The sequence below is a fragment of the Labeo rohita genome, chromosome 21 (genome assembly GCF_022985175.1).
Source record: "Labeo rohita strain BAU-BD-2019 chromosome 21, IGBB_LRoh.1.0, whole genome shotgun sequence".
In the NCBI taxonomy this organism is placed as follows: domain Eukaryota; kingdom Metazoa; phylum Chordata; class Actinopteri; order Cypriniformes; family Cyprinidae; genus Labeo; species Labeo rohita.
Genome location: NC_066889.1, coordinates 5,281,263 through 5,307,095, shown reverse-complemented (window position 1 = coordinate 5,307,095; position 25,833 = coordinate 5,281,263). Strand labels below are relative to the sequence as shown.

Sequence of the window (25,833 nt, the reverse complement as noted above, 5' to 3'; positions counted from 1 at the left end):
CCATTTGTATCTAACAAAAATGCTGGTTTTCTGCTTACATTAGTGGAAATATTCAGACGTTTTTTTAGATGCACCTTCTAGCACTTTCATATCCAGACTATCGTTCTGTAAAGACTCAAGTTGATTTCTCCAAATTAAAGTCTTTCATTTAAAATGACTCTAAACTGATTCTGTCAATAGTTTAGGTTCGTTTCGGCCTTCGTATCTAACAATAACACTATATAGCAAAATATAACGTCAAGAAAGTAATGTATATTTAATATTTTTAAAAATAGATTCCCGAAACTTGTTTTCTAGATGCACCTTCTGGCACTTTCAGATCCAAACCATTGTTCTATTACAGAACAGAACATAAAGAAAGTTATTTATGTCTGTTTTTTTTTTTTTTAAAATAGATTCCAAAACCCTGTTTTTTTTTGTTGTTTTTTTAACATGCACCTCTGGCATTTTCGTATCCAGACTATCATTCTGTAAAGACTCAGTTGGTTTCTCCAAATTAAAGTCTTTTCTTTGAAATGACTCTGAACTAACTTATCAATAATACAGATTCATTTGAGCCATTTGTATCTAAAAAAAATGCTAGTTTTCCCCGTACATTAGTGCAAATAGTCAGATATTCACAAAACGTTAATGGAGTAGAACATCAAGAAAGTTATTTATGTCTGGTATTTTGTAAAAACAGATTCCAAAACCCTAATTTTTATTAGATGCACCTTCTGGCTCTTTTCGATCCAGCACATCATTCTGTGAAGGTTTCTCAAAATCAAAGTCTTTTCTTTAAAATGACTCTAAACTGATTTTATCACTAGTTTAGGTTAATTTGGGCCATTCGTATCTAACATTAACACTAGTGTTTTACTATGTGTTGCATTGATTTTTTAACAGAATAGTCAGAATAGAAGAAAGTAATGTATATCTGGCATAAAAATAGATTCCCAATACTTGATTTCTAGATTCTCCTTCTGGAACTTTCAGATCCAGACCATTGTTCATTAAAAATAGATTCCAAAACCCTAATTTTTTAGATGCACCTTCGTATCCAGACCACCTTTCGGTGAAGACTCAGTTGGTTTCTCCAAATCAAAGTCTTTTCTTTGAAATGACTGTAAATTGATTCATAGTATAGATTCATTTGAGCCATGTGCATTCAGCAAAAACGCTAGTGTTTTACCAAGCCTTCCATTCAGAATGACGAAAATATTGCAAATCGTTAAAGGAGTAGAACCTCAAGAAAGTCATACATGTTCAATATTTAAAAAAAAAAAAAACATATTTCTGTTAAGACTCGATTTGTTTTTTCAAATCAGAGTCTTTCTATTGAAATGACTCTGATTTTATCAGTAGTTTAGGTTCATTTGAGCCATTTGTATCCAACAAAAACAGCCCCACTTCGGGAGGAAACTCTGGTTGGTGGAAAATGAACACACAACCTAGATTTAGTAGTATCAGTCCTCCAGTGGGTTTCACACAAACAGTAGGGTCATGAGGCGGAAATCTCAGCATTCATTTGGGCTTTTATTTACAACTTCCATCGCGCCCCATTTCTCTCTCTCTTTCTCACCGTCGTGCGCTGAAAAGCACCAGAGTCCGGTTTCGCCCAGCGGCCATATGCCTTTGTCAGGCGTTCATCTCATCCCTTGTTCCGCCGTTCGGAAATTCCAAAGGTGAATTAAATACAGTATACCGCCCCCATCTCCCTCTGCCCTCCCTTCTTCTACCTTTTTGTCCTTTCTCGGTTTACTGTTCGACATGAAATCGGACAGTAATATTTACTCGTCTGTGAATCAAAGGAGATGCTCGGCCTGTTTTTTTCCCCCCCGTCTTGTGCACAAATCTGATACTTTTTCCCGAGACGCTCTGTCAAAGCAATGAAAAGACACCGTTCCTTTCTCTTTTTTTTATACCCTCGTTTCGTCTGAAAAGGTGAAATGCAAAATGCAATAATGCGTCCGGTTGCATGAAACGGAGGGAGTGCTTGACTGACCCTCTTTGTGGAAAACATGATCTCTCTGGGCTTGTTCTCACAGGCAATCTATGTTATGTATGTTGTTTCTCTCTCTTCCTGTTTTACTTTTTTTTTAGCTCTATTCCCTTTTGTATGTTCGTGGGCATACAATCACAGAAGCCGTTCGTATGTGAGGATCTTTGTAAGTGGAATTGGGTTGTGAGCATGTTTGGTTGAGGAAGTAAGTACTGGAATAAATATTTGTTGGGAAGCCTGGCGACTCTGTCCATTGAAACTCAACAGATGCTGAGTCTGGGATATACACAAAACTTTTAAAAGCAGATGAAAATTAGTGAGATATCTGACTTGACTCAGCTGGAGATTGACCAGTATTTAAAAAAAAAAAACTTAAATTAGCCATTTTAGCCTTTGAATGAACCAGAAACATGGGACATCAACATCCAATGTTTGCTGACCTGTGCCAGAATTTAAAGCCGCAATCTCAGGTGCAAGCGCCTCAGAGTCTTTAACGTTTCATTACCGCGGTAAAGACAGACAAAGTTAAACGCAGTGAAACGGAGAGCCTCTGAACGCTGAAAAGAATCCATTGATGTAACGCTCGCTGACTCCGAGATCAAAAGAAACTCCTCTGGATCAATTTTTCCTTCGCTTCGGAATCTACCTTTTCTCATACCACTCTTTAATTAAATGGGACATTGTTGTCTAGGTATGAAAAAGGGCCAATTCAGGCACGTCATAGCGGAGGAATCCAGACTGGCCCGTACCTGACCCCCCTCAAGACTACAAAAGCCCCCGTCCAGGCCGCCGGCTCACCTCCTCACTTCCAAACCAGGTGAACCATTAGCGGCCGAGATGGACCTGTCAGATCTCGAGAACGAGGGAGTGTGGGGCGAGGAAAGGAGGATAGATGTGTTCTCCCCTCCTCGGGACGTGCCCGAGCGCCCTCCATTCATGCGGCAGGGGGGTGATACCTTGAGTGTTCAAAGCGGGAGTCTGAAGCAGAGAGACTTGTAGATCTGAAGGGCCATATGAAAGGCAAACAATAAGCAATCTGTTTGTCCACCCCTGCAAAACGGCACTCGCCTTTCATCCGCCGGCTCCCATTTCCGCGGGTCGCGACTTTCCTCAAACATCAATTACTGTTACGTACGCCGTTTGATCTCGGGGCTTCTCCTTGACATAGTATCAGGAGGTGGGAGGAGGCCTTATAGTGTGTGTGTGCTGAGACAATGCACCAATTGTGAGTGTTTTTTTCCTGTATTTTTCTACTCTTTGTATTCTGTATAAACGATTGTGTTTAGTTTGCACAGTTTATTTGGACCTCACAGGAAATGATCTGATGCTTCTCCACCACTTCAGCGCTCCTACATTTTCCAGAAACAAAACTCAGACGTGTCTTCTACAAAATGAATCCACTGTTTGCTTTATCTGTCTGTAGTTTGTCATTACAAGTAGTACCATGTTTAAATGAGATATTTAGAACATTTAGCATCATTTTATTATGCTTTCAGTTGCCAATATAAAATATAATAAATATATAAAATAATAGTATTATAACGTTATAAGCTTTGTTTACATCAGGTATTATAATTTTAATAAAATAACATTATAAAATCTATATCAATAATAATAATAATTAGGCATGCATGATATTAGATTTTTGTCAGTATCCGATATGCCGATATTTTTCAACTCATTTTGACCGATACCAATATATTTATTTTCGTTTGGAAATAACACCAAGTCTCTCCTGTGCAGAAATTATAAGCAAAATGTTTAATTTGGGTTAGTTTTTAACAAGAACTTATTTGTTAGAATTAAATAAACAATAATGCCAATACATTAAAGCTTTGAAAATAACTTTAAATAAACTATATATCAATCGCTGCTTTTTTTTTTTTTTGTAAAAATTCTGAAAATCTTTTAGAAGCTCATGATGTGTAAAAATATAACATATTACACATTAATTAATAAATCAGTATATATAAAATTATTTAACTTACAAGTGTCATGTTTGTGATTTTTTTTTTTTTTTTAATTCATGTAAGCTATAGATTCTGACCTTTTAAATGAAAACATACTCATGATTTTATGACATCAATTACTGCTTTATTGAATCAGAAACAAAGTCTAAATGTTATTTGTGTATTTTACTTTTATTTTTTATTAAGAAATCAAAAAACTAACATGAGATATTTAGAACGTTCGTTATTGTTTTGGATAATTTTATTGTGCGTTTAGTTAATAATTAATGATATTTTCATATAATTTATAATTATATTATGTTTATTATTATTTATAGTATATTTAAATTATATATATATATATTAACATTATATAATATAATATTGTATCAGTAATAATAGTAGTAGTAGTAATGATAATAATAATGTTATAATAATCCATGAATAATATTGCTAATAATTACTTATTAATTAATAAAGCTAATAATAATTGCTTTAAATAATTAAAAGTATTATACCATATATATTAAAACATTATAAGCTTTGTTTACATTAGTTATTGTCATTTAATAATTGATGATATTATAAATATATCAATAATTATATCCATAAGTGAATAATATTGCTAATAATTAATAAAGCTAAAAATAATTGACTTATATTGTTAATAATAATACTATAATACTATGAGCTTTGTTTACATATATAGCTTCTTTTGCAAAATTGTGTGTGTGTATATATTGTGACGAGTCGACTGCCTCCCCCCCTTATTGTCAGCTGCACCCCGTCGGTAATCGCCGCCCTTCACCAGGCTCCCGATAATATGAGGCACACCTGATGTGAATGAAGCCTCATCACCGCCGCTGTTAAAATGCCGATAGGAGACCGGTCTCTTCCCCGTGCATGCACGCTGGTGTCCTCGTGGGTCCAGGAAGGGGTAGGACGAGTTGCCGGACCCCGCGGGTTCGGATGAGGACCGCACCCGTAACGGCTGACGGGCCAAGATGCCGGGCCGTGATATCCCCCAGAAGCGCCACGTAGGTGGAGGAGCACGATGCCGCTAGAGAAGCCGCCGCCCCTCGCACCCCGGACCTGAGTGGGGAGCGCGTGCGGCCGCCGGACTCCGCCCCTTACCTGGACCCTTCCCTTTTGGAACACTACCCCTCCTTCACGGAACCCCGTCACTTCGAGGACACCAGATCCCCCTTTTGTTTTGGACACTTTTTCCCCCTTTTTTGGACACTTTGTTTTATTGTTTAATAAAAGCCTCTCCGAGGCCTGACGTCACGCCCACTGTGTCTGTCGCTTTGCTCCGCCCCCGTGACAATATATATATATATATATATATATATATATATACCGTTTTTGCAAGTTGCAGAAAATACTGCTTCAGTCTTTTTACTTCAAATTTTAGTTTCATTCTAATTTGTGTAATTATTTACCAAAATTATTGCAAGAAAGAAAGATAGATAGATAGATAGATAGATAGATAGATAGATAGATAGATAGTGTATGTGTATATTGTTTATGTTTGTTCAGTTGTATCAATTATTATTGAGCAACAATTTCTGACAAGTTTTTTTTTTATTTATTTTTTATTATTTGTTTTACTTTTTGCCTTATTTTACTGTAGATGGGGCTGGCTCTGAAAACAATACTGAGATGTTGTCTTCTTTGTTCATGTATCTCCTCCTCCACTCCAGTCCAGCAAATCCACAACTTGTATTTTTCGAAGTTTGAATAATTTGCTAGTTTATTTGGCTTGCCGTCTGTCGCAGAAAGCAAAACCAGTCGTGTCGTTGTTCATTTTCAGCCGTAAGTGCTCATCGGGGGATCGCGCGGCCCTCTGGGAGCAGAAGTGCCCCGTGCTTCCAAATCCATGCCGAGCGTGTGAAACTGAGGATAAAGGAATTTTCTTCGGCCTTCTTTTGTGCGCTAGTTCACGTATTCCGTTGGAGGCTACGTTTTTAATGAATTAGATCAAGGTGACATCCATTGTCTGAACCTGGGGAAAAAGACACAGGACGTGGGCCATCACTTCCTCCCAACCTGATTTGTGGGGAAATTTCGAGAGCGGAGTGCGAGAAGGCATCACATCGTCACTTAATGAATTACTTAATGTGTCCCTCCGTTGTTTAATTGAATTAATTAGGGGCCTAATTGGGCTGAGTGATGATGGCTTCCAGGGCTGAGGAGCCCTTGATGAGAGGAGGGTTGAGTTTGGGAAGTGTGTGTGAGACAGTGAGTAACTCTGGGAAATCCTCGTGGGACACACACACACACACGCTAGCGCAAGACCACGAGCACAGGGCCGTCTGGGAATAGATCCCTCCCTCCTCTTCCAGAGGGCCACATTCTGCCGTTGGGCGGCAGTCACGACCAGTGCTGATTAGGGACGTGCAAAACTATGGATTTTCAATATCGGTGGCTTTTTGTGCTTTATCAACACACTGAGGTAGTAAGTGATTGAGTCACATCAGAAAGCTTCCCTCTAACAAAATCTGATCACATGAGACACGTTAATACCAGCTGAGTCATTTCTGTCGGCTGTTCACTTCAGATCAGATCTCCTGAGACGGATGATGTACCAGGTGTAAAAGGGGCCAAGTATGTTACCAGGTACACTTACCTCTTTCTCTGCGTGTGTGTGTGTGTGTGCACTTCACAGGTCTGACAGCAGCAGCGATGGCTGAAGCTATGAAACTCCAGAAAATGAAACTGATGGCCATGAACAACATTCACGGAGCAGGAAGCCAGAACGGTACTGAGTCAGAGAACGAGGAACTGAACTCTAGTGCAGGTCAGAGTCACACACATACAAGATACTTCAAAAGTGCACTAAATCATTCTGTTTCTTCTAAACAGTGTGACTGAGTGTGTTTTTTATCCTTTTGAAAGAGATTTTTAATCAAATGTAAGCCTTTTATTATATACACGTTAAAAAGTTTAGGGTCAGTAAGTTTTTTTTAAAAGAAAGTAGTACTTTTCATAACAATTTTCATAACAAATCTCATAGATGTTGTTCTTTTAAACTTTCCTTTTATCAAAGATTCCTAACAAACAATTCTAATAATAAATGTTTCTTTAGCTGCTTTGCATCACAGGAATAAAATACATTTTAAAATATACTAAAATAGAAAAGAGTTATTTTAAATTGTAATAAGATTTCACAATATTACTATTTTAATACTACTACTATTTGTCCTACTATAACTACTATTTGTTTATTAAATAAATATTAACATAAATAAATTAAATAAATGAAGCATTAATGATTCTAAGATATTTTTTTCAAGTCTTACCAACCCCAAACATGAATGGTGTGTATAATAATTAAACATAAAATAATAATAATTTATATATATATATAAATATATATATATATATGAGAAAATTACCTTTAAAGTTGTCCAAATGAAGTTCTTAGTGATGCATATTACTAATCAGAAATTAAGTTTTGATATATTTATGGTAGGAAATTTACAAAATATCATCAGGGAACATGATCCTTACTTAATATCCTAATAATTTTGGCATAAAAGGAAAAAATGATCATTTTGACCCATACAATGTATTTTTGGCTATTGCTACAAATATATCTGTGCTATGTAAGACTGGTTTTGTGGTCCAGGGTCACATTTATTATTGATGGTTTATGATTAATCATTTGACAATTGGGCTTTTAAAACATATATGTAATAATAAGATAATATTTCTTCTTTAAAAAAGTCCTGATGAAATTGGTGAGGACCTAAAATATAAAATGAAATATACTATAACGTATTTGTAATGCATTTGTTTTATGCTAAGTATACTAGAAATATATTTACATATTATGTACTTTATAAAAATACTCTATATAAATCTATAAAAATACTCTTTATAAAATACTATAAAAACTTTGTACTTAATGCACTTTAATTGTGCAGAAATAGTGCTGAAGTCCAACTAAAGATATACTTGTATATAAAAATATTTTTAAATATCATACAATCCTCATCAACATTAATTTAAAGTCATTAATTCCTATTCCTCATACCCTTGTTATAATATAATTGTTAAATATTTTGAATGTATGTTTGACTTTCTGAAGCCTGTCTATTACAGTTTTCATTGCTCTAGTTTGTGGCTATGTTCTCACAGACACTTTGTGTCTGAGTTATTGCACCTGCCACAGTTCAGTGAAATCACTTCTGAGCTCCTCACCTGGTAATCAAACACATGAAATCCATTGCAACAGCAAAACACATTTCTGATGTGCAGGGCTACACAGCCATTAGCTTTGACCAGTTTATGACTCACTAGCTTTGAATCACTTACCAGCGCAGGCTATAGATATTCACAATATGAAAATAAAGAGCACTGTTAGGAAGCGTTCAACAATCTAATCACCTCAACACACACACGCGCACACAGGCACGTGACCTGAGGTAATGGGTTCTTGCCCACGCAGCCCTCTCCTTTCTGCTGAGCTTTATTGAGGCTAATGACGTCTTTAATGTTCCCCACCTGACTGTGCATTTAGATTGTGATGTTACCATCACTGCACACACACACACACACACACACACACAAAAGTAAAATGTCATTCTTTATTATCACAGTCAACAACTGTGAGCACAGACACAAATGCCATCCGTTGTTATTGCCAAGGCCAATAACGCTTACATACACGAACAACACACACATACGTGAACAGAAACAGGGTGCGTGTGTGTGAATATGTAGAGGAAGACATTAATACCAGCAAGTTACTCCTCAGTGTGTGTGCAAAGGTTTTGAAATTGCAGTCAAATGTGCTTAAAGATAAAGCATAAAAACAGAGGAAAAACAGACAGAGATATATTTAAAAGTCTCTTCTGCTACATTTATTTGATCAGATATACATTAATATTGTCAAATATGTTTTTCATGCCATGTGATCCTTCAGAAATCATTTGAATATGTTGATTTGGTACATATTATTGGTCATTGCCTCAAATATTATTAATGGTTATTATTATCAATGTGGAAAATGTTTTTGCTGCTTAATTTTTTTTTGTGAAAGCATTTTTTTTTTTTTTTTTTTATAACAGAACGTTCAGCAGTGAACAGCATTTTATTGAAATAGAAATGTGCACATTAAAAATGTGTTCACTGTCACTTTTGATCAATTAAATGCATCATTTTTGAATAGAAGTATTTATTTCTCTCTCTCTAAAATCTTTCTTACCCCAAACGTTTGAAAAGTCTTTTACAATAATATTAAACAGCAACAACAGCACCAAATCAGCATAGTACAATGATTTCTGAATGATCATGGTGAATACATTTTAAAATATTTTAAAAAAAACAGGTATTTTAAATTGCAATAATTTTTTAGAATATTACTGTTTTTACTATATTTTTGATCAGATACATGCAGCCTCGGTTGTGCATAAGACACTATCAATAAATAAATAAATACATTTAAAAAAAAAAAAAAAAACGTAATTATTTAATTAAATATTACACCCATTCTTATTGTCTAAAAAAAATCATTGCCACTTTTTTTCCCAAATGCACTTTAGCTGACAGTTTGTTAAAAAAAATAAATAAAATAATCGTAAACATTATAATAAATAATAAGTCAACAATTATGTCAGAAAGAAAAATGTTATTCATTTCTCACTTCTGTCCAGTTCTGTCAAAATTTTACTAAGTGGTTAATATGGGTTGGTTAAGAATATAGGTTCAAAGTTGCTTCAGGGTGACTGTTCCCAAACCAGGTATAACATGGCAAGTTTCCAGTTAAATTAATCATTCAGTCTTCACTAAAAATCACAGCCATCTGAACACATTTGATATCTAATATACAGTAACGATTTTGAACTGTAACCAGGACTATCCAATGTAAGTGACCTATGAAATGTCTTTAGAACAAGTCTATACAGTATGTCAGTTGTTTATAGAGTTGTAATGTAGTTTAAGTCATGTAAAAATTAAATGATGTGCGGTCACAACGGTTGCTGCTATTTGCTCTTTAACAGTGACTTCAGACGTGGCTCATCCAATCGAAATCAATAACTAAACTATCAGTCCATAAGAAGCTTTACCAAAAGGCTGCTGCAATTGTAGATCAGCACTTGAGACTGTGAATACAAATCACCTTTGAATTCGGTCCATGCATGCGGAGAGAAACAGACTGTGTGTAGTGACAGAAAGATGATGGCGAGAGAATAGAGAGCAGGAGAGAGGAGGAAGAGCCAGTGCCAGGGGTGGAGAGAACACGTCTGTCTCGCACTCAATCACACATCCTCTAATGTACTCTGGCTGCCGATAGAGCTAATGTTGATGATGAGAGAGATAGAGATGGAGAGAACTGCATCAATGGAAACTGAGAATCACACAGAGTCAAATTTCACTCGTGTTTGCGGATGTCAGCGTGCTGAGTGAACAACAGTCCCGGGCCGTGAAACACAGTAAGCACAGACCCAGCACTATAGGCGTTTGTTTGTGTGGTGTCAGATCTGATAAGGCTAGATCAACGCTTTCTGAGGGCTTTTTGGATTTCAAATCAGGGGGATTTGCAACCAGTTTTTTCCATAATGTCACATATTTAACAACAAAACCCTTAAACCTTAGTTTATCTTCGGAACACAAATTAAGATATTTTTGATGAAATCCCAGAGTTTTTTGACCCAACTACCACGTTCAAGACCCAGAAAAGTAGTAAGGACAACAATAAAGTAGTCCATGTGACATTAGTGGTTAAACCGTAAAGTTCTGAAGCTACGAGAATACTTTTGGTGTGCAAAGAAAACAAAAATAATGACTTTATTCAACAATTTCTTCGGTGGCCGTCTCCACCATGCGTTTACAAGAGTACCACAACGCATGCATGTGGTGCTGCTGACACAGGAGCCAGCATTCTGAAATATAGAACCCGAATGTCTTCGTAAACATGCCTGAAGATTTCGACTAGAGGATGACTTGCCATTTTTTGCTCAGCCTTATTTATTTTAACCAGAATATACAGACCATGAACTAAAAGAGACGGACGTTCTGCGTCAGAAGCACCATATGCATTTCTCTTGGTACTCTCATGAACATGCATCGTATTTGAAAGTTCCATGCCACCGCCACTAGAAATGCAACAACTGTACGGAAATGTTGAAGATAAAAATGAGTTTAGTGGAGTCAATGATTATAACTTGTTATTGGCCTTTAGATATGATTAGGCCAGGATTCTTATCAAACAAGAAATTCAGGGCAGATTGGACATTGCATGTTTAAGTTAGTATAAAACATGACATTTCCTGTTGCCAATGGGTGGTGCTATTAATTATACCTGAATATTGGCATGTAGATATTTTCAGACCAGAAATCTTATCAAACGTGACGTTTGGAGCAGATTGGACATTGCATGTTAAAGTTAATGCAAAACAAGGCATTTCCTGTTGTCAGCAGGTGGCGCTATGATTAGGGTAGACTGGGTACAGTTGGTACACTTTTTGCTTTTTCTGTTACCACACCAAAACTAGGGACTGAAAATAAGTGATTTATCATATGACATTTCCTTGTCTACTAAATTATTAATAATTATTAACATCCATAAGTAGGTCTTATTTGCCACAGTTAGCTCATAAACACTGTAATGTTACTTGAGTACAGTTGAGACACCCATCTGTAATGCTGTAAAGCAGCCTAACCAATTCATTGCAAATGTAAAATATGTTTAAAAAATGAGAATTCAAAAGTTTTTTTTTTTTCTATTCGGTATTTTATTTGATTATTTGTTTAGTTAAAAGTAGTGTATTTGTAAAACATTGTACAGTAATGGCAAACAGCGATACAGTATTTAATTTCAGTTTATCTTTTTAATAGTAATAACAGTTTAATAGTTGAAAGGTGAGTAACGGTAAAAACATTGAACAATTGCAAACAACAATAATAAAACAGATCTGTACCCCGCTGACACGATGACACAAAGTCATGTAATATGTTGGTTAGAACATTAGAACACAGATTAAGGTTTACGAAAATGTCAATTAACTTTAAAAGTCATGTAAGGATGAGAAGCTATTCAGTGTGAAAGGGACATGGTGAAGTGAAAAACTTACCTTAGAAAAAAATATCGATATCTTCGGACTGGAGAAGTGCATGTACTTCAAATTTCCCACGATTGAAGAGGGTGCTATTGTGCATATGAAAAGCGAATATCACAGATCAGACTTGTTGTGCATGCAAGTTATTTAAGGTGTTTCAAATGTACCCCTGTACCAACTGGTCTACCCTATAACTAAATATTGGCCTTTAGATGTGTTATGGCCTGGACTTATAAAACTTGTGACGTTTGGGGCAGATCAGACATTGTATGGCTACAACAACTTCCTTTTCCATGGCATAACGGCAAACTTTTTCAGGCCGCCACGGATATGCCATTTAACGAAAACTCAAGATCTTCGCAATTTAACATCGCAATGGCATTTATATTAGACTGACTAAATATAACATTGATGACATTAAATCTCTTTGAGAAGTTCATTGCAGTGTAAAAATGCAGCAGTTGGTGCTATGACTATAATTGAATATGGGCAGGTGTTCAGGACAAGACTCTTATCAAACGTGTGAAGTTTGGGGCAGATCGGACATTGTATGTCTGAGTTATAACAACTTACTATTTCATGGCCAAACATCGAAATTTGTCAGACCGCTTCAGACACGCCCTTCAACAAAAAATCAAGATCTTTGCAATTTAACATCACACAGGGCTTTATTTGGTGTTAATCTGATTAATTCTCTAGAAGGAGTTCGTCAAAATAAAACAACTGAAAATGGCAAAAAAGACACAAAATTTGCAGAGAAAATTCAAAATAACTGACTTCCTGTTCCATTTTGGATTTTTGTTCCAAGAGACTTTAAATTGGTGTGTTACATGTGTCTACCGAAATTCGCATGTACGTGAAATAAGCTTGAGTGGCAATTCGCTGAAAGTGTATAGGTGGTACTGTTGAGCCATTTTACCACGCCTAATTTTGTAACCTATATCGGTTGTAATTTTTTCATGAGTTTTCGAGCATGTTTAGGCCCTCAAAAATTCAATTCATTTTGGAGAAGAAGAAGAAGAAACAGAGAAATTCCAAGAGGGTCCTTGCACCGCGGTGCTTGGGCCCTAATAATGCAAGTAACAAGAATACATAAAATTCCCAAGATATACCCAGGATACACTGAATATTTAAAAAAATCCCAGGAATAATTTCAAAAGAGCAACATATGGATGCCTGTAAGTTTTAAACTGATTGTCACTCAAGAGGTTCTCGCTGCAAGCCTGCAAGCATGTGAGGGCATGTTTCTTTTAAAAATTTATTTTTGGCATTTTCTCTTTTATTTGAATAGTGCAGTATAGAGTGGACAGGAAACAAAATGAGAGAAAGAGGGGGGACGAAATCAGAAAAGACCACGAACCAGGACTGGTTGCCCGAAGCACTTATAAACATGCATTCGCTCAACTTTATACAGTCCTACCATAATTGTGACCTCCAAGCTCACAGAGATTACCTAAAAGCCGCAAAATTCCAACATGATGGGTTTTCGATTTGGATGCGGGCACAGATTCTGAGTGCAACTGCTTATTGTTATTTTTAATTGGATACTTCAAGCCAAAGCTATGGAGTTCTGAGGTACTTTGAGGAACCAAAAAGACATTTGGGTTTTAGACCAGACTTAATAAGTCCTCAAAAGCAAGCCGTACCACCCAAAGTACACTGGATTGGTCTTTGGTGCGCATTGTTTGGAGCTGAGAGGTGGTGAAGGGGGGGTGTCTTGGAATCTGATCTAGCTCCCTTGAATCCCTGAAGTTAAACAAACACCCTCTGAAGCAGTCCGACAACTTTAACCTCTCTCTTTGCCTCGCTCTCTCGTGCGCCGCCAAGACACTGCTTGCTCAAAGTCCCGATGGCACTTTTTCCTGTCCCTTTTTTGTTTCTTTACATTCCCGCAAGATGTGTTTTTGGTCCCCTCCCCTCTCACTCTTGGTGGTGAGCCTTTTGCTTTTTTGAAGGAGAACTTCAAAGGGGAAATGGCTAATCTGTGCTTTTCCTCCACTGTGTGGACCGTGCCACAAAAAGCCTGAGCTATCTGCAGCAGGCAGTCAGCACAGATAGGCTTGATTTCAATCTCCCCCTCGCTCGGTCCGTTCAAACGTTAACCCCGCTCTCGCCGCCAGAGCGCGAGAAAAGAGCACGGAATCAAAAAACGCAACAACGCGCGGCAGCGACGTGTTTGACAGGAGCCAAAGAGATTTGATGAAGTATTTGGCATGGAAATAGACAGTCTGCCTTTTTTTCCCTTCCGAGTTTACCCAGTAGCACAAAGCATGCTGGAGTTTGTTCAGCGACTCGGAGCCGGTGTGCGGTTTCGGCGTTAGGCAGAGAGCGATGTTTGCGCTAATACGATTGCAGCAGGACTGGAGGGTGAAGTGAGTTAATAGGGGCTCCTGTGAAATTGTGTCTTTAAATATAAATACAGCTCTGAAAACCCCTGTTAACAAGAAAAAAGGGTGAGAGAGACAGGGGAAAAAGAAAAAGGGGTAACATGTGTTTCTTGTCGGAACGGCGGTAGAAGAATGAGCGAACGAAAAGGGACTCATTGGTCTAATGGAGAACTGTCAGGGTGAATCACTGTCACAAATGACATCAGAAAAGAACTGATATATTTTTTTGTAGGGCGACTGACAAGTTAAAAGAGAAATCCCATGCATTATTTAAACGGGCTCGGGAATCTGTCAGCCATGTGATTTGCCGCGTTAGCAAAAACCAGGTGTGTGCTGAGAGAGAGAGAGAGAGAGAGAGAGAGAAAGAGAGAGAGAGAGCGCACATGCAGAGATTGCGGGACTCAGAGTTGTGTATGTTGCAAATCCCTAACTACCAAAGCGGTCAGCACTTTTATTTCTTCTTTTCTTTGTCTCTCACCTATCCTTTCATTTTGCCATCACACTTTCAAGAGCTTTTCTGTCATCAGAGAGCAACTGTCACTCTTATTAAATCAGATTGGATTGTCCTAGTGTTGCCACTGAGGACCGCCTCGCTCACTCATCTCTTTCTCTCCTCCGTATTCTCATGTAGCACTATAGCTAAACTCACTAGCCTTCTTGACAAGTCCCGAACAAGTGTAATATTTGAAATTGGTAATATGACCTGGATATTTCTTGACAGTTTTTTTTTTTCACGAGATTCACCGTCAGACAGTTTCCCAGTTCCTACCTATAATCCCCACTGTAACCGGAGACACTTCTCCCTCCTCTCAGCTTCCATAAACTGCATCATCTGATCTCGGCTAGCCCTTTGTTTTATGTAAAATATTGAGCGTGTTGAGAGCAAGAGGGATCAGTGTTGATCTTGTGGCTGAGGTGGGGGAGTATCGGTTTCCTGTATCACTCCGGCGGAGCAGCTCTGAGAGAGTCGAGCTCACCTTCTGAACTTGGGACCGGGGTCAGGGTTCTGTTAGTAGAAGATGTGATTTCAGATTATTTTTCTAATGGACACTTGCATATTGTGGGATTCTGAGGAACTGACTATGGAATGTCTGTGGTTTGATAATGGCTTGTAGTGACCGTTGGACTTTTTTTAGAGAGAAAAATTGATAAACAGTGCAGAATGATGGGAAACTGGTATCTTGGGGGACATACTCAAACCCATTTCATCCACATGATCACCTAAGCCTAATGCATCAGGAGTACGTTTTTTCCACAACAGATAATTCGAAATCAAATAATGTGCATTTTAAGGCATATTTAATGCAATTAAATGGCTTACACTGCCATTCACATTTATTATGCTCATCAAAGTTGGATTCATTTGATCAAACAAAAAAAAAAAAAAAAAAAAAAAAAAAAAAAAAAAAAAAAAAATTATGAAATATTATTGCAATTAAAAAAAAAAAGTTTTCTATTTTAATATACTTTAAAACATAATTTATTTCTGTGATGAAAAGCTGAATTTTCACCAGCCATTACTGCAGTCTTCAGTGTCACATGACCCTTCAGAAATCATTCTAATATGCTGATTTATTATCAGTGTTGGAAACATTTGTGCTGCTTAATATTTTTTGGAAACTGATCTTTTTTTTTTTAGGATTATTTGATGAATAAAATTTAAAAAGAACTGCATTTATACAAAATAGAAACCTTCTCTAACAATATAAAGTCTTTGCTATCACTTTTTTCAATTTTTATTAAAATAACACATACTTGCTGAATAAAAGTATTAATTTCTTTCAAAGAAAGAAAGAAAGAAATACTGAAACCACATTTTAAAAGAAACATATATTGTTACAGAAGATTTCTATTTAAAATATTTTTAATGATTTATTCATCAAAGAAACTCCATTTATTCAAAATAAAAAAATCTTTTCTAACAATATAGTCTTTACTATCATTTTTTATTTTATTTTATCAAAATAACACATACTTGCTAAATAAAAGTATTAATTTCTTTCAAAGAAATACTGAACCCAAATTTTAAAAAGTAGCGTATATTGTTACAGAAGATTTCTATTTTAAATAAATGCTGTTCTTTTTAATGTTTTATTCATCAAAGAATACTAAAAAAAGTATTACAAGTTCCAAAAAAAAAGAAAAATATTAAGCAGCACAACTGTTTCAAACACTGATAACAAATCAGCATATTAGGATGATTTCTAAAAAATCATTTGCTACTGAAGACTGGAGTAATGATGCTGATAATTCAGGTTTGAATCGCGGAAATAAATTCTATTTTAAAGTATGTTCAAATAGAAAAGCATTATTATAAATTGGAATAATATTTCAAAATATTACTGTTTTTTTTATGTATTTTAATCAAATAAACACAGCTTTGATGAGCAGAAAAGACTTCTTAAAAAACATAAAAAATCGTAGTGATCCCAAACTTTTGAACGGCAGTGTATGTTTGTTGGGATATTTGTCATAATAGAAAATGAGTATGTAAAAATAAAATTAGTGATAATTAGTGATCTATATAGTTACAATTTATGCAGTGACTACAAAGACAGAATTACTTAATACTCTTCTGCCTAAACACATGTAGTGCTTTAAATATAATGGTTACTTACGTAATTAATTAGGTGAAGAACCTATTTCAGTCTTTCAATTAGTTTCTCAGTTACGTTTTTTTTTCTTCCACTTACTTGTTCTGCTTTAAAAGTCCTGTTAATCTTTGAGAAACTTTATTTTTGCATATTCCATAAGCTACTGTATGTTATAGTTTGACCTTTGATACACAGAATAATCAATCACAATATATTCGTGTTCGACTTGTAGATACATGAGTAATAAATTCAAACAGGTCAGAGTAGGTCATTAATCAACTAATATCTTGTATGCGCGATCAACATTCAGTCAGAGGTCTACATTGCCCAATGTGGACAGATTTTTAAAATTGGGAACTGAAAGGTGTCAATACTGTTTAATATTATCATGTTTTGTTACAAATTATTAAGAATTTAAATATGATTTTGAGGTAAATGTGATTTTACAATTCATACAGGCATTAGCTTTTTAGGAGATCTGTACATTATAGATTGTCTGCTGTTGTAATATTAGACTCTGTCGCCTGTCATGCTGACTTATCAGAAATCTTCCCCAATCTGTGTCCTCTGACTGAAATATTTGCCCGGATCCAGCCATCCAAAATTAATGTTCCATAAATCATCATCCCCACAGGGAGAGAAGCTGCTTGCTGACCATTGCCGGAGATGAGCACTTTTGAACAGACACACATATTTCCGCTCACACAAAACAAGGAGGCATACTCGCATACATAAACATGTCAGGTATACGCCATTTTAAACTCGTAATAGCAAATACATACACTCAAGCTTGCTTGAAGCTGAACCGCTGAGCACTATAGGTTCATACATAAACCTGTGGAGCAGAGCTGCATTGATTAGCCGCTCTGTCCATCAGGACGCAGTCTGTCATATAAACAGATGGCTCATATAGCAACGGACCTGCATTATCCTGGCTCACCGGCCCCTGCATCTTCCTTGCACTCCTGCAGTCAACCCACTCTTGACTGACTCTCCGTTACCTTGATTTCCAGATGACCGTGCAGTCATCCTGAATGAATGCGTCATCGAGAATGAACTCCTCTTCAGGGATAAGAGAGATATGTTGTATATATTTCATTTGGGGAAAACATGCCACTAAATTGCTTTCATTGAGGAGACTCAATTTATAAGGATTTACCCTAAAGGACAGACTCGAAGGAATAGTTCACACAGCCCCTGGTCACTATGAACTGTCAACTAAGGCACAAGCTTCATTACTATTTTAGAAAAAATTCTACTTTTGCGTCCTACAGAAAAAAAAAACAGTGTGTGGCTTTGAAACGACCTAAGGGTAAGTAAATAACAACAATTTATTTTTTTTATTTATGGGTGAATTATTCCTTCAAGTGCGTGGTTTTTGAATGTGTTCAAAATGCTGCTGCCTACCTGAAGTGCTCAAAGTAGATAAATTCTCTCAAGTCATTTTCACCTTCCTCTCATCCAGAAGTGTGTGAACAAGTTAAGAGTGGCTGAGGAGTATGTAACAAAGTGCTTGTGAGTATGTGCTTGTGTCCAAAGCTTCTGTATTTAGTCTCAAACCCTCGGTTCAGCTAATGGGAATCCATCCCGCGTAATGACCCACAGTTCCTGTCGGTAATGAGATGTGGGAATTGCCCGTCCGTTCGACCAGATGATGCTGTATTAACGGACTGGGCCAAGCAGGACGGACGGGGGGCCGCCCGAAGCCCCAATGCCCCGCCTCATTTTTCATCCGGCCGACACCGGAGCTGGCGTGAGGGTCCGAAGGGGGATTGATTTCAAATGAGCCTCAAAATGACGTCTAATGAAAGCCCATAAAGACGTGGGGCTCTCCACTCCAAAACAGTCAAATGAGCCACGGTCTGTCGAGGATAAACACTTGACGAGTCCTTGCGTCTGGATGAAGGTGGCTACTCAAGCCCATCTACGAAATTGTCTGACAAATGTATGCATTTACTGGTCAACACATATCCTCTAAGCCACATTTCCCAAAAGCGTGGCACAAGAGAGTCGCCTGGGCCCCCATCTTCGGTGGCGCTCATTGATATGTAAACGCGGGGCGATATCAAAGAGACATCTTTTCAGGCTTTCTGTGAAGCGAGCACTACTTATGATCAAAGGCTAGTCGCCGTAAACCGTTCAAAGAGAACAGAGTTCTCTGATGGCCATTAATGTGTGTCTGTGATAAGGGTAAGTGAAAGACTGTGCCATCTTATGCAGCACAAAAGGCCCATGAGAAACACAATATAGGACTCAGTTAGCGAGATGATGAGATGTTGAATATTCAGCTGTAGGTGGAGGTATAAATATGACATTCATTATTGAGAGGAGAGGCCTCTGCAAGAATAGTGATTTATTTACCGAAGCAGTGAGATTCAGAAGCTCACCTGGGTTTTTAGGATTCATCCTTGTTCCCATTTTCCAACTTTTTGCCTCTTTGTGTTCAGGGCTCTGTCGTTGGTCCACTTTAACTTTTCCTTTTTTTCAGTAAAATAAATGGGTCTTACGTCTACAGTAAAATGTGTGTAGACGGTCTCAAACAGATGTCATCAAATAAGTTAGTGCATATATTCTAAATTAAGGTTAAACTGAAACATCAAGATCCCAAAGCTCACCTACGTTTATAGGAAGTATCATGGTTGCCATTTTTTGTCACTTGGTGTTCACCAGGACTCTCTCCTTGGTTCATTTGAATTTTTTCTTGATTAGTAAAATAAACTCGTCAAATGAGTTTGCACTAAGTGCATTTCTGAATTAATGCTAAACCGAAGCAGAGATCCAGAAGCTCACTCAGGTTTCTAGGATGCATCCTTGTTCCCATTTTCCAACTTTTTGTTACTTGGTGTTCACCAGGGCTCTGTCCTTGGTTCAGTAAAATGAATGGGTCTCATAAGACCCTTGTCAAATGAGTTTGCACTGAGTGCATTTATTCTGAATTAATGCTAAACCAGAGCATAGAGATCCAGAAGCTCACCTAGGTTTTTGGGATGCATCCTTGTTCCCATTTTCCAACTTTTTGTTACTTGGTGTTCACCAGGGCTCTGTCCTTGGTTCACCTGAATTTTTCTTTGATAAGTAAAATGAATGGGTCTCATAAGGCCCTTGTCAAATAAGTTTTGCACTTAGTGCATTTATTCTGAATTAAGGCTATACTGAAGCACAGAGATCAAGAAGCTCACCTAGGTTCCTAGGATGCATCCTTGTTCTAATTTTCCAACGTTTTGTCACTCTGTGTTCACCAGGGCTCTGTCCTTGGTTCACTTGAATTTTTCCTTGATCAGTAAAAATGACATGAACATCTGTTCTATGTACTCATTTATTATCCTTTTAGCTCGGCCTTTCTGCCCAATCCAGTATACTATTTTGACATACAGTGTTTAGCTTTCTATCAGTGTAGAAATGGGCTTCTGCTGAAGCTTTCACTCCTGTCAAAGCAGTGCGTCTCCTCCAACCTTCTACCTACTTCTCACAGCAATTAACACTTCATTAAAAGAGCTCTTTAATCATTTTCACTTTCAATTCAAACACTTTTACGTCAGGCCTCTTGTGAATTGCTCTCTCATTGTTCAGGGAGGGAATTAATGACTTAAAATTTATATGTTTTTCCCCCTTGATCGCTCTCCTTCATTATTACTTCTTTGTTATTCCATGTAAATAGATTTTTTTTTCGCACCCCAAACTCAAAGCTCCATGCTTTCCTATGGGGCTTGGAGCGGAGGTGTTTTCATAAACTTGTACAGACATCCATGCTTTTGTGTCTTCTTAGTCATCATAACATGTCTTCTACAGAGCTGTTTGCAAGCGAGTTACTGTACCTAATAAGATTTACCGTTGCTCTGCGCTGAATCTATCCGACTGACCTGGGATGGATGTTAACAGTTAGATGCAGCGTATTGCATTAGGTGCAACATGAAACAGGAGCGTATTTGAGGTTGACTTGTCAAAGTGCTTTCTAGCAGCAGCAGCATGCTTGTTTGAAATAGAAAATGTGTCATAATGGAATTCAAGGTAGCTGGCCTGAAAGTGAATGCTCAGCAGTACCCGTGGGGTAAGATGTGCCAGCCCTGTAATCTAGTAAACTGTGCATTATTTTGGTCATGTTACAATATATTAAGAAAAGACCCATCACATGTGAACTAAAAAACCTTTTGACCAAAGGAAATTTTCTCATTTTTCAGGTTTACAAATATATATCAGAGATGTTGGCGGATTGTGTCACTAGCTGCAAAATAAGAGTTTACAGTGGAATTATGCATTAATAAACTCTATTTGAGTTGATAGCAGACATACTGAGATATAAATAAGTTTATTTTACCTCATTTCTCCTTACATAGAGGGCAGTCTGAAAGTGGCGCAACTTACCCCCACCCTCTCCCACTGTCCTGTGTCCTCTATTCCAGAATAGATATTTATGTGTTGTTACCTGCTTGCATCATACCGTACGGCACAGATCGCTCAAATACAGTGGGACTGAACGGAGATCCACGCAGATGTCGCATCTCCACGGCGGCTGAAACTGATGTATAGCTGTGAAGGTTGTCCTCCTTAGGGGGCTGTAGTGTGTGAGGTGTGTCAGGGTGTGTGTGGGGACATCTGTGCGGAGCAGGGTGGATACTGCGGGGAGGCCAGCCAGAGGGGTGTCTGGCACAGTGTAGATGGATATAGAGAGCTCAGCGGGTGCCCCACAAAGCACTGAAAACACGCTGCCACTCACAGACGCATGTACACGCACTACCATCAGCCTCCTAACCTTAAAACACAAGATAGACACAGATGTCACTCTTAGCACTGTAAACCGTGTCTGAACCAGTATGTTACGCACAGACAAGATATCCTTCCAGACTTCAAAGATGGCAGTTATGTCAGCTGACATACTGTAACATTTTAAATAAAATCTCTAATGGGTTTAAAACCAGGTGCAGCGTCAACAGGAACATTTATTTATTTATTTAAATGACATTTTATTTATATTACAGCCTTTAACTTCAATTTTCAGAATATTTATTTAAATTTTACATTTTAAATTTTGACTTTTCTCAATTTTAGTGATGCACCAAAATTTCACCAGATAATGATAAATACATTATTCACGTTATGGCTGATAATCAGTATGATGGCTTACGTTTTAAATCTATCCTGTATCCAATAATAATAAAAAATTATAAAAACAAAAACAATAAAAAGTAATAAAATAAACTGAGAATACAAAAAATAACAACTAATGCATTTGTAATATTTTAATATTTGTACTTAATTGTATTGATATTTCATTTTTATTTCTCACCATTTATCCACATTTAGGGCAAAGTTAGAGAACTGTTATGTGAAGGTCATCTGTTTCCACCTATAAGCTGAAATCCACACCAGCGAGATGAACGGAAAGGCAGATAACCTGTGCTGTGGATGTCAGCCCAGCGTATTTGTCATTAGCTTGAATTTGCATGCACCTTGTTGAGCACGGGGTGACGTGGCAGGGGGGTGACGCTCGGAAGGGGGGAGGGCGGGAGGGCTGAGTTTGGCCAAAAGCACAGCTGTACTGCCTACCGTACTGATTGCCTCTCCTTCTCTCGCCCTCATTTATCTTCATTTCTTCCCAATTACACCAAATTAGCAATAGTCTCAGTTGCATTACCAACTTAATCCCCCCTTTTTTTTGCGGGCTGCATTATGCGGTGGCAGATGATTCCTTGGCGGGAGTCAGGGTAAACAGCCATGAAAATGCCACCCCGGCAGATGGCGAGGCCCACAAGAAATATGACAAACAGAGTGCCAGCGTGCCGTCCTCTGCCCGTACCCGCTACAAGCTGTTAATGCGCTCCCGGACAGTTTGTGTGTGTGTGTGTGTGTGTTTGTGTGTATGAGACTGTAAGGTTTGCTGGCATAACCATATTAATGAATGCGTGTGTGTGTGTCGCACAGTATGTTTAGTTTTAAATAGACGGCAGAACCAAAGCAACACAGTGAGTTTTGCTGCTATACATGGCGAACACGTATGACTTCAGGGGTTTGTTGTTTGAAATGTACTCTCTGACCCTTCCAGCTAGTACCTCAGTGTACTGTATATTTACTGTTGCTTCCTGAGGGTGGTTATGTTTTTATTCGTGATAAGGTAGACCTTAAACATATCAGTACAAAGTTTAAAAATCTAATGAAAACTTTGATAACATTTGGTAATACTTGAAGCCTTTATGTATAATTCATTATTAAGGGATAGTTCGTTTAAAAATGAACATTCTGTCATTAATTACTCACCCTTATGTTGTTCCAAACCCGTAAGATCTTCGTTCAACTTGGGAACACAAATTAAGATATTTTTGATCCGAGAGCTTTCTGATCCTGCATAGACAGCAAAGCAACTACCATGTTCAAGGCCCAGAAAGAACAATAAGGACATTGTTAAAAAAGTATATGTGACAATCAGTGGTTCAGCTTTAATTTTGTGAAGCTACAAGAATACTTTCTGTGTGCAAAGAGATCAAAAATAACAACTTTTCAACCATTTCTTCTCTTTTGTGTCAGTCTTCAGTGCGGGTTCACGAGAGTACTTACAGTTGAGGTCAAAAGTTTACATACACCTTGCAGAATCTGCAAAATGTTAATTAGTTTACCAAAATAGGAGGGATCATACAAGTACATGTTATTTTATATTTAGTACCAACTTGAATAAGATACATATAGTCCACAAGAGAAAATTTATAAAAATGACCCTGGTCAAAAGTTTCCATATACTTCATTCTTAACACTCTTGTTACCTGAATGGTCCACAGCTGTGTTTTTTTGTTTAGTGATAGCTGTTCATGAGTCTCTTGTTTGTCCTGAACAGTTAAACTGTCTGCTGTTTTTTCAGAAAAATCCTTCAGGTCCCACAAATTCTTTGGTTTTTCAGCTTTATTGTGTAATGAATGACTGTATGAGTTTGTGATCCATCTTTTCACACTAAGGGATTCATATGCAATTATTACAGAAGGAAACATGATACATTAAGAGCCAGGGGGTAAAATTTGGATGAATTAGAATATCAGGGTAAATTTGACTTATTTTGTCTTCAGAGAAACAAGTAAGTATTGGCTGTACCTTCTGAAGGGCAGTACTAAATGAAAAAAAAAAAAGATATGTAGGCAAAATAAGAAATGTACACATCTCTATTCTGTTCAAAAGTTTTCACCCCCAGGCTCTTAATGCATAATTTTTCTTTCTGGAGCGTCAGCAAGCATTTGAACCTTCTGTAATAGTTGCATATGAGTCCCTCAGTTGTCCTCAGTGTGAAAAGATGGATCTCAAAATCATACAGTCATTGTTGGAAAGGGTTCAAATACACAAAAAAGCTGAAAAACTAAAGAATTTCTTGGACCTTAAGGAGTTTTACTGTTTAACTGTTTAGGACAAACAAGGGACTCATGAACAGCTGTTACAAAAAAAAAAAAAGCTGTGGATCATTCAGGTAACGACACAGTATAAAGAATCAAGCATACTTTATGTGAACTTTTGAAGGGGGTCATTCTTATAAATTCAACTCTATTCAATTCTATTTTGAACTATATGAAAAGTAGTTTACGTGAAATATCTTATTCAGGTCAGTACTAAAAAAATAACATGCATTTTGTCTTTTGACCTCAAATGTATTACCTCTCTGGGCCTTGAACATGGTAGTTGCATTGCATTGTCTATGGAGGGTCAGAAAGCTCTTGGATTTCATCAAAAATATCTTTTTTTGTGTTCTAAAGATGAACGAAATAATTAATTAATGACAGAATTTTCATTTTTGGGTGAACTATCCCTTTAAGGACGATGAGAAGTGCCAGAAGTGCTAAGATGCTACTGGCTCAACTACTGGAGATTTAGGTGGGATGTCCATTTTGTCCAAACCTTTAAAAAAAAATAGGTGTAGAGTTTGAGAGACCTAGTCAGTAGTTTTGACTTTATTGTCATGCTTGTCTGGGCTACGTTGTGACACAAGTACCAGAATCCTCTCTGTTCATGAGTGTGAGATGTTTAGCTCAGGATGTTGTTTGGGGTGGAGTAAACACATGCGCACACTTGCTGATTTTTCACTGACCAAAGGCATAAACATACACACACTGTTTACAGTCCCACACACTGACAGGGCCAACATCAACACATGCGACCGCTCAAACGGGGGCCTGAAGACCCTAAACCCATCAGGGGCCCAAACAACACGGCCGAGAAGATGATTCACAGGCCACAAAAAAAGTAATGACCCACCCAAAAGCACAAGAATATTTGTATATTTCTCTGATCAAAGCTTGCTTGCTCTTGTTTTGATCTGTGTCGTTTTCTGAGCCATATTTTGTGCTTACTAATGCCGTGAGCCTTTTAAGACACCATACTTTTGACCTCAGCGCTAATGCGCTGCCCAGTGTTATATTATTCACACACACGCATGTACTTGAGTCTCCAGGCAGTGAACGGTGGGACTCTGTAGGTGGAAGCAGGCTTAGGTGCCAGATGGTGAGTCTGACTGGCCAACAAACACTCCACTTCAGTGGTTTAAAGGAAGAGGAAACTGCTTGTCTTTTCTCCCCACAAATAAAGTGTCAGGACTAGTCGTTTATCCATATTTTGCCAAGGCCAACATATTGGCCGATATTTGGCATTTTTTGATTATTGACACCAGAAAATAATTTTTCCTGTTTGGATTATAAGTGTCCAAAGCTTTTGTTTTGACAGCAACGGGACTTTTATTTTGACATAATTTAATAGATCTGTCTAATAAAACGCAGCAGTGCCCATCCACTTTTTTTTGCAGCATTCTGGAACTTTTTTTCATTCATTTTTCTCATAGGGCTTCAAAAAACACTTTTAAAAAAGTGTCATAAGCCATGAACAAAACCAGCT

General features: G+C 37.4%; 1 protein-coding gene across 1 annotated transcript in view; it reads left to right on the top strand.

The window, feature by feature from the left end:
* dacha (dachshund a) overlaps nt 1–25,833 on the top strand; it is a 182,588-nt gene that overhangs the window by 108,090 nt on the left and 48,665 nt on the right. The window contains 1 exon segment of the mRNA XM_051092982.1: nt 6,599–6,730. Coding sequence (XP_050948939.1) covers nt 6,599–6,730 — 132 coding nt within the window.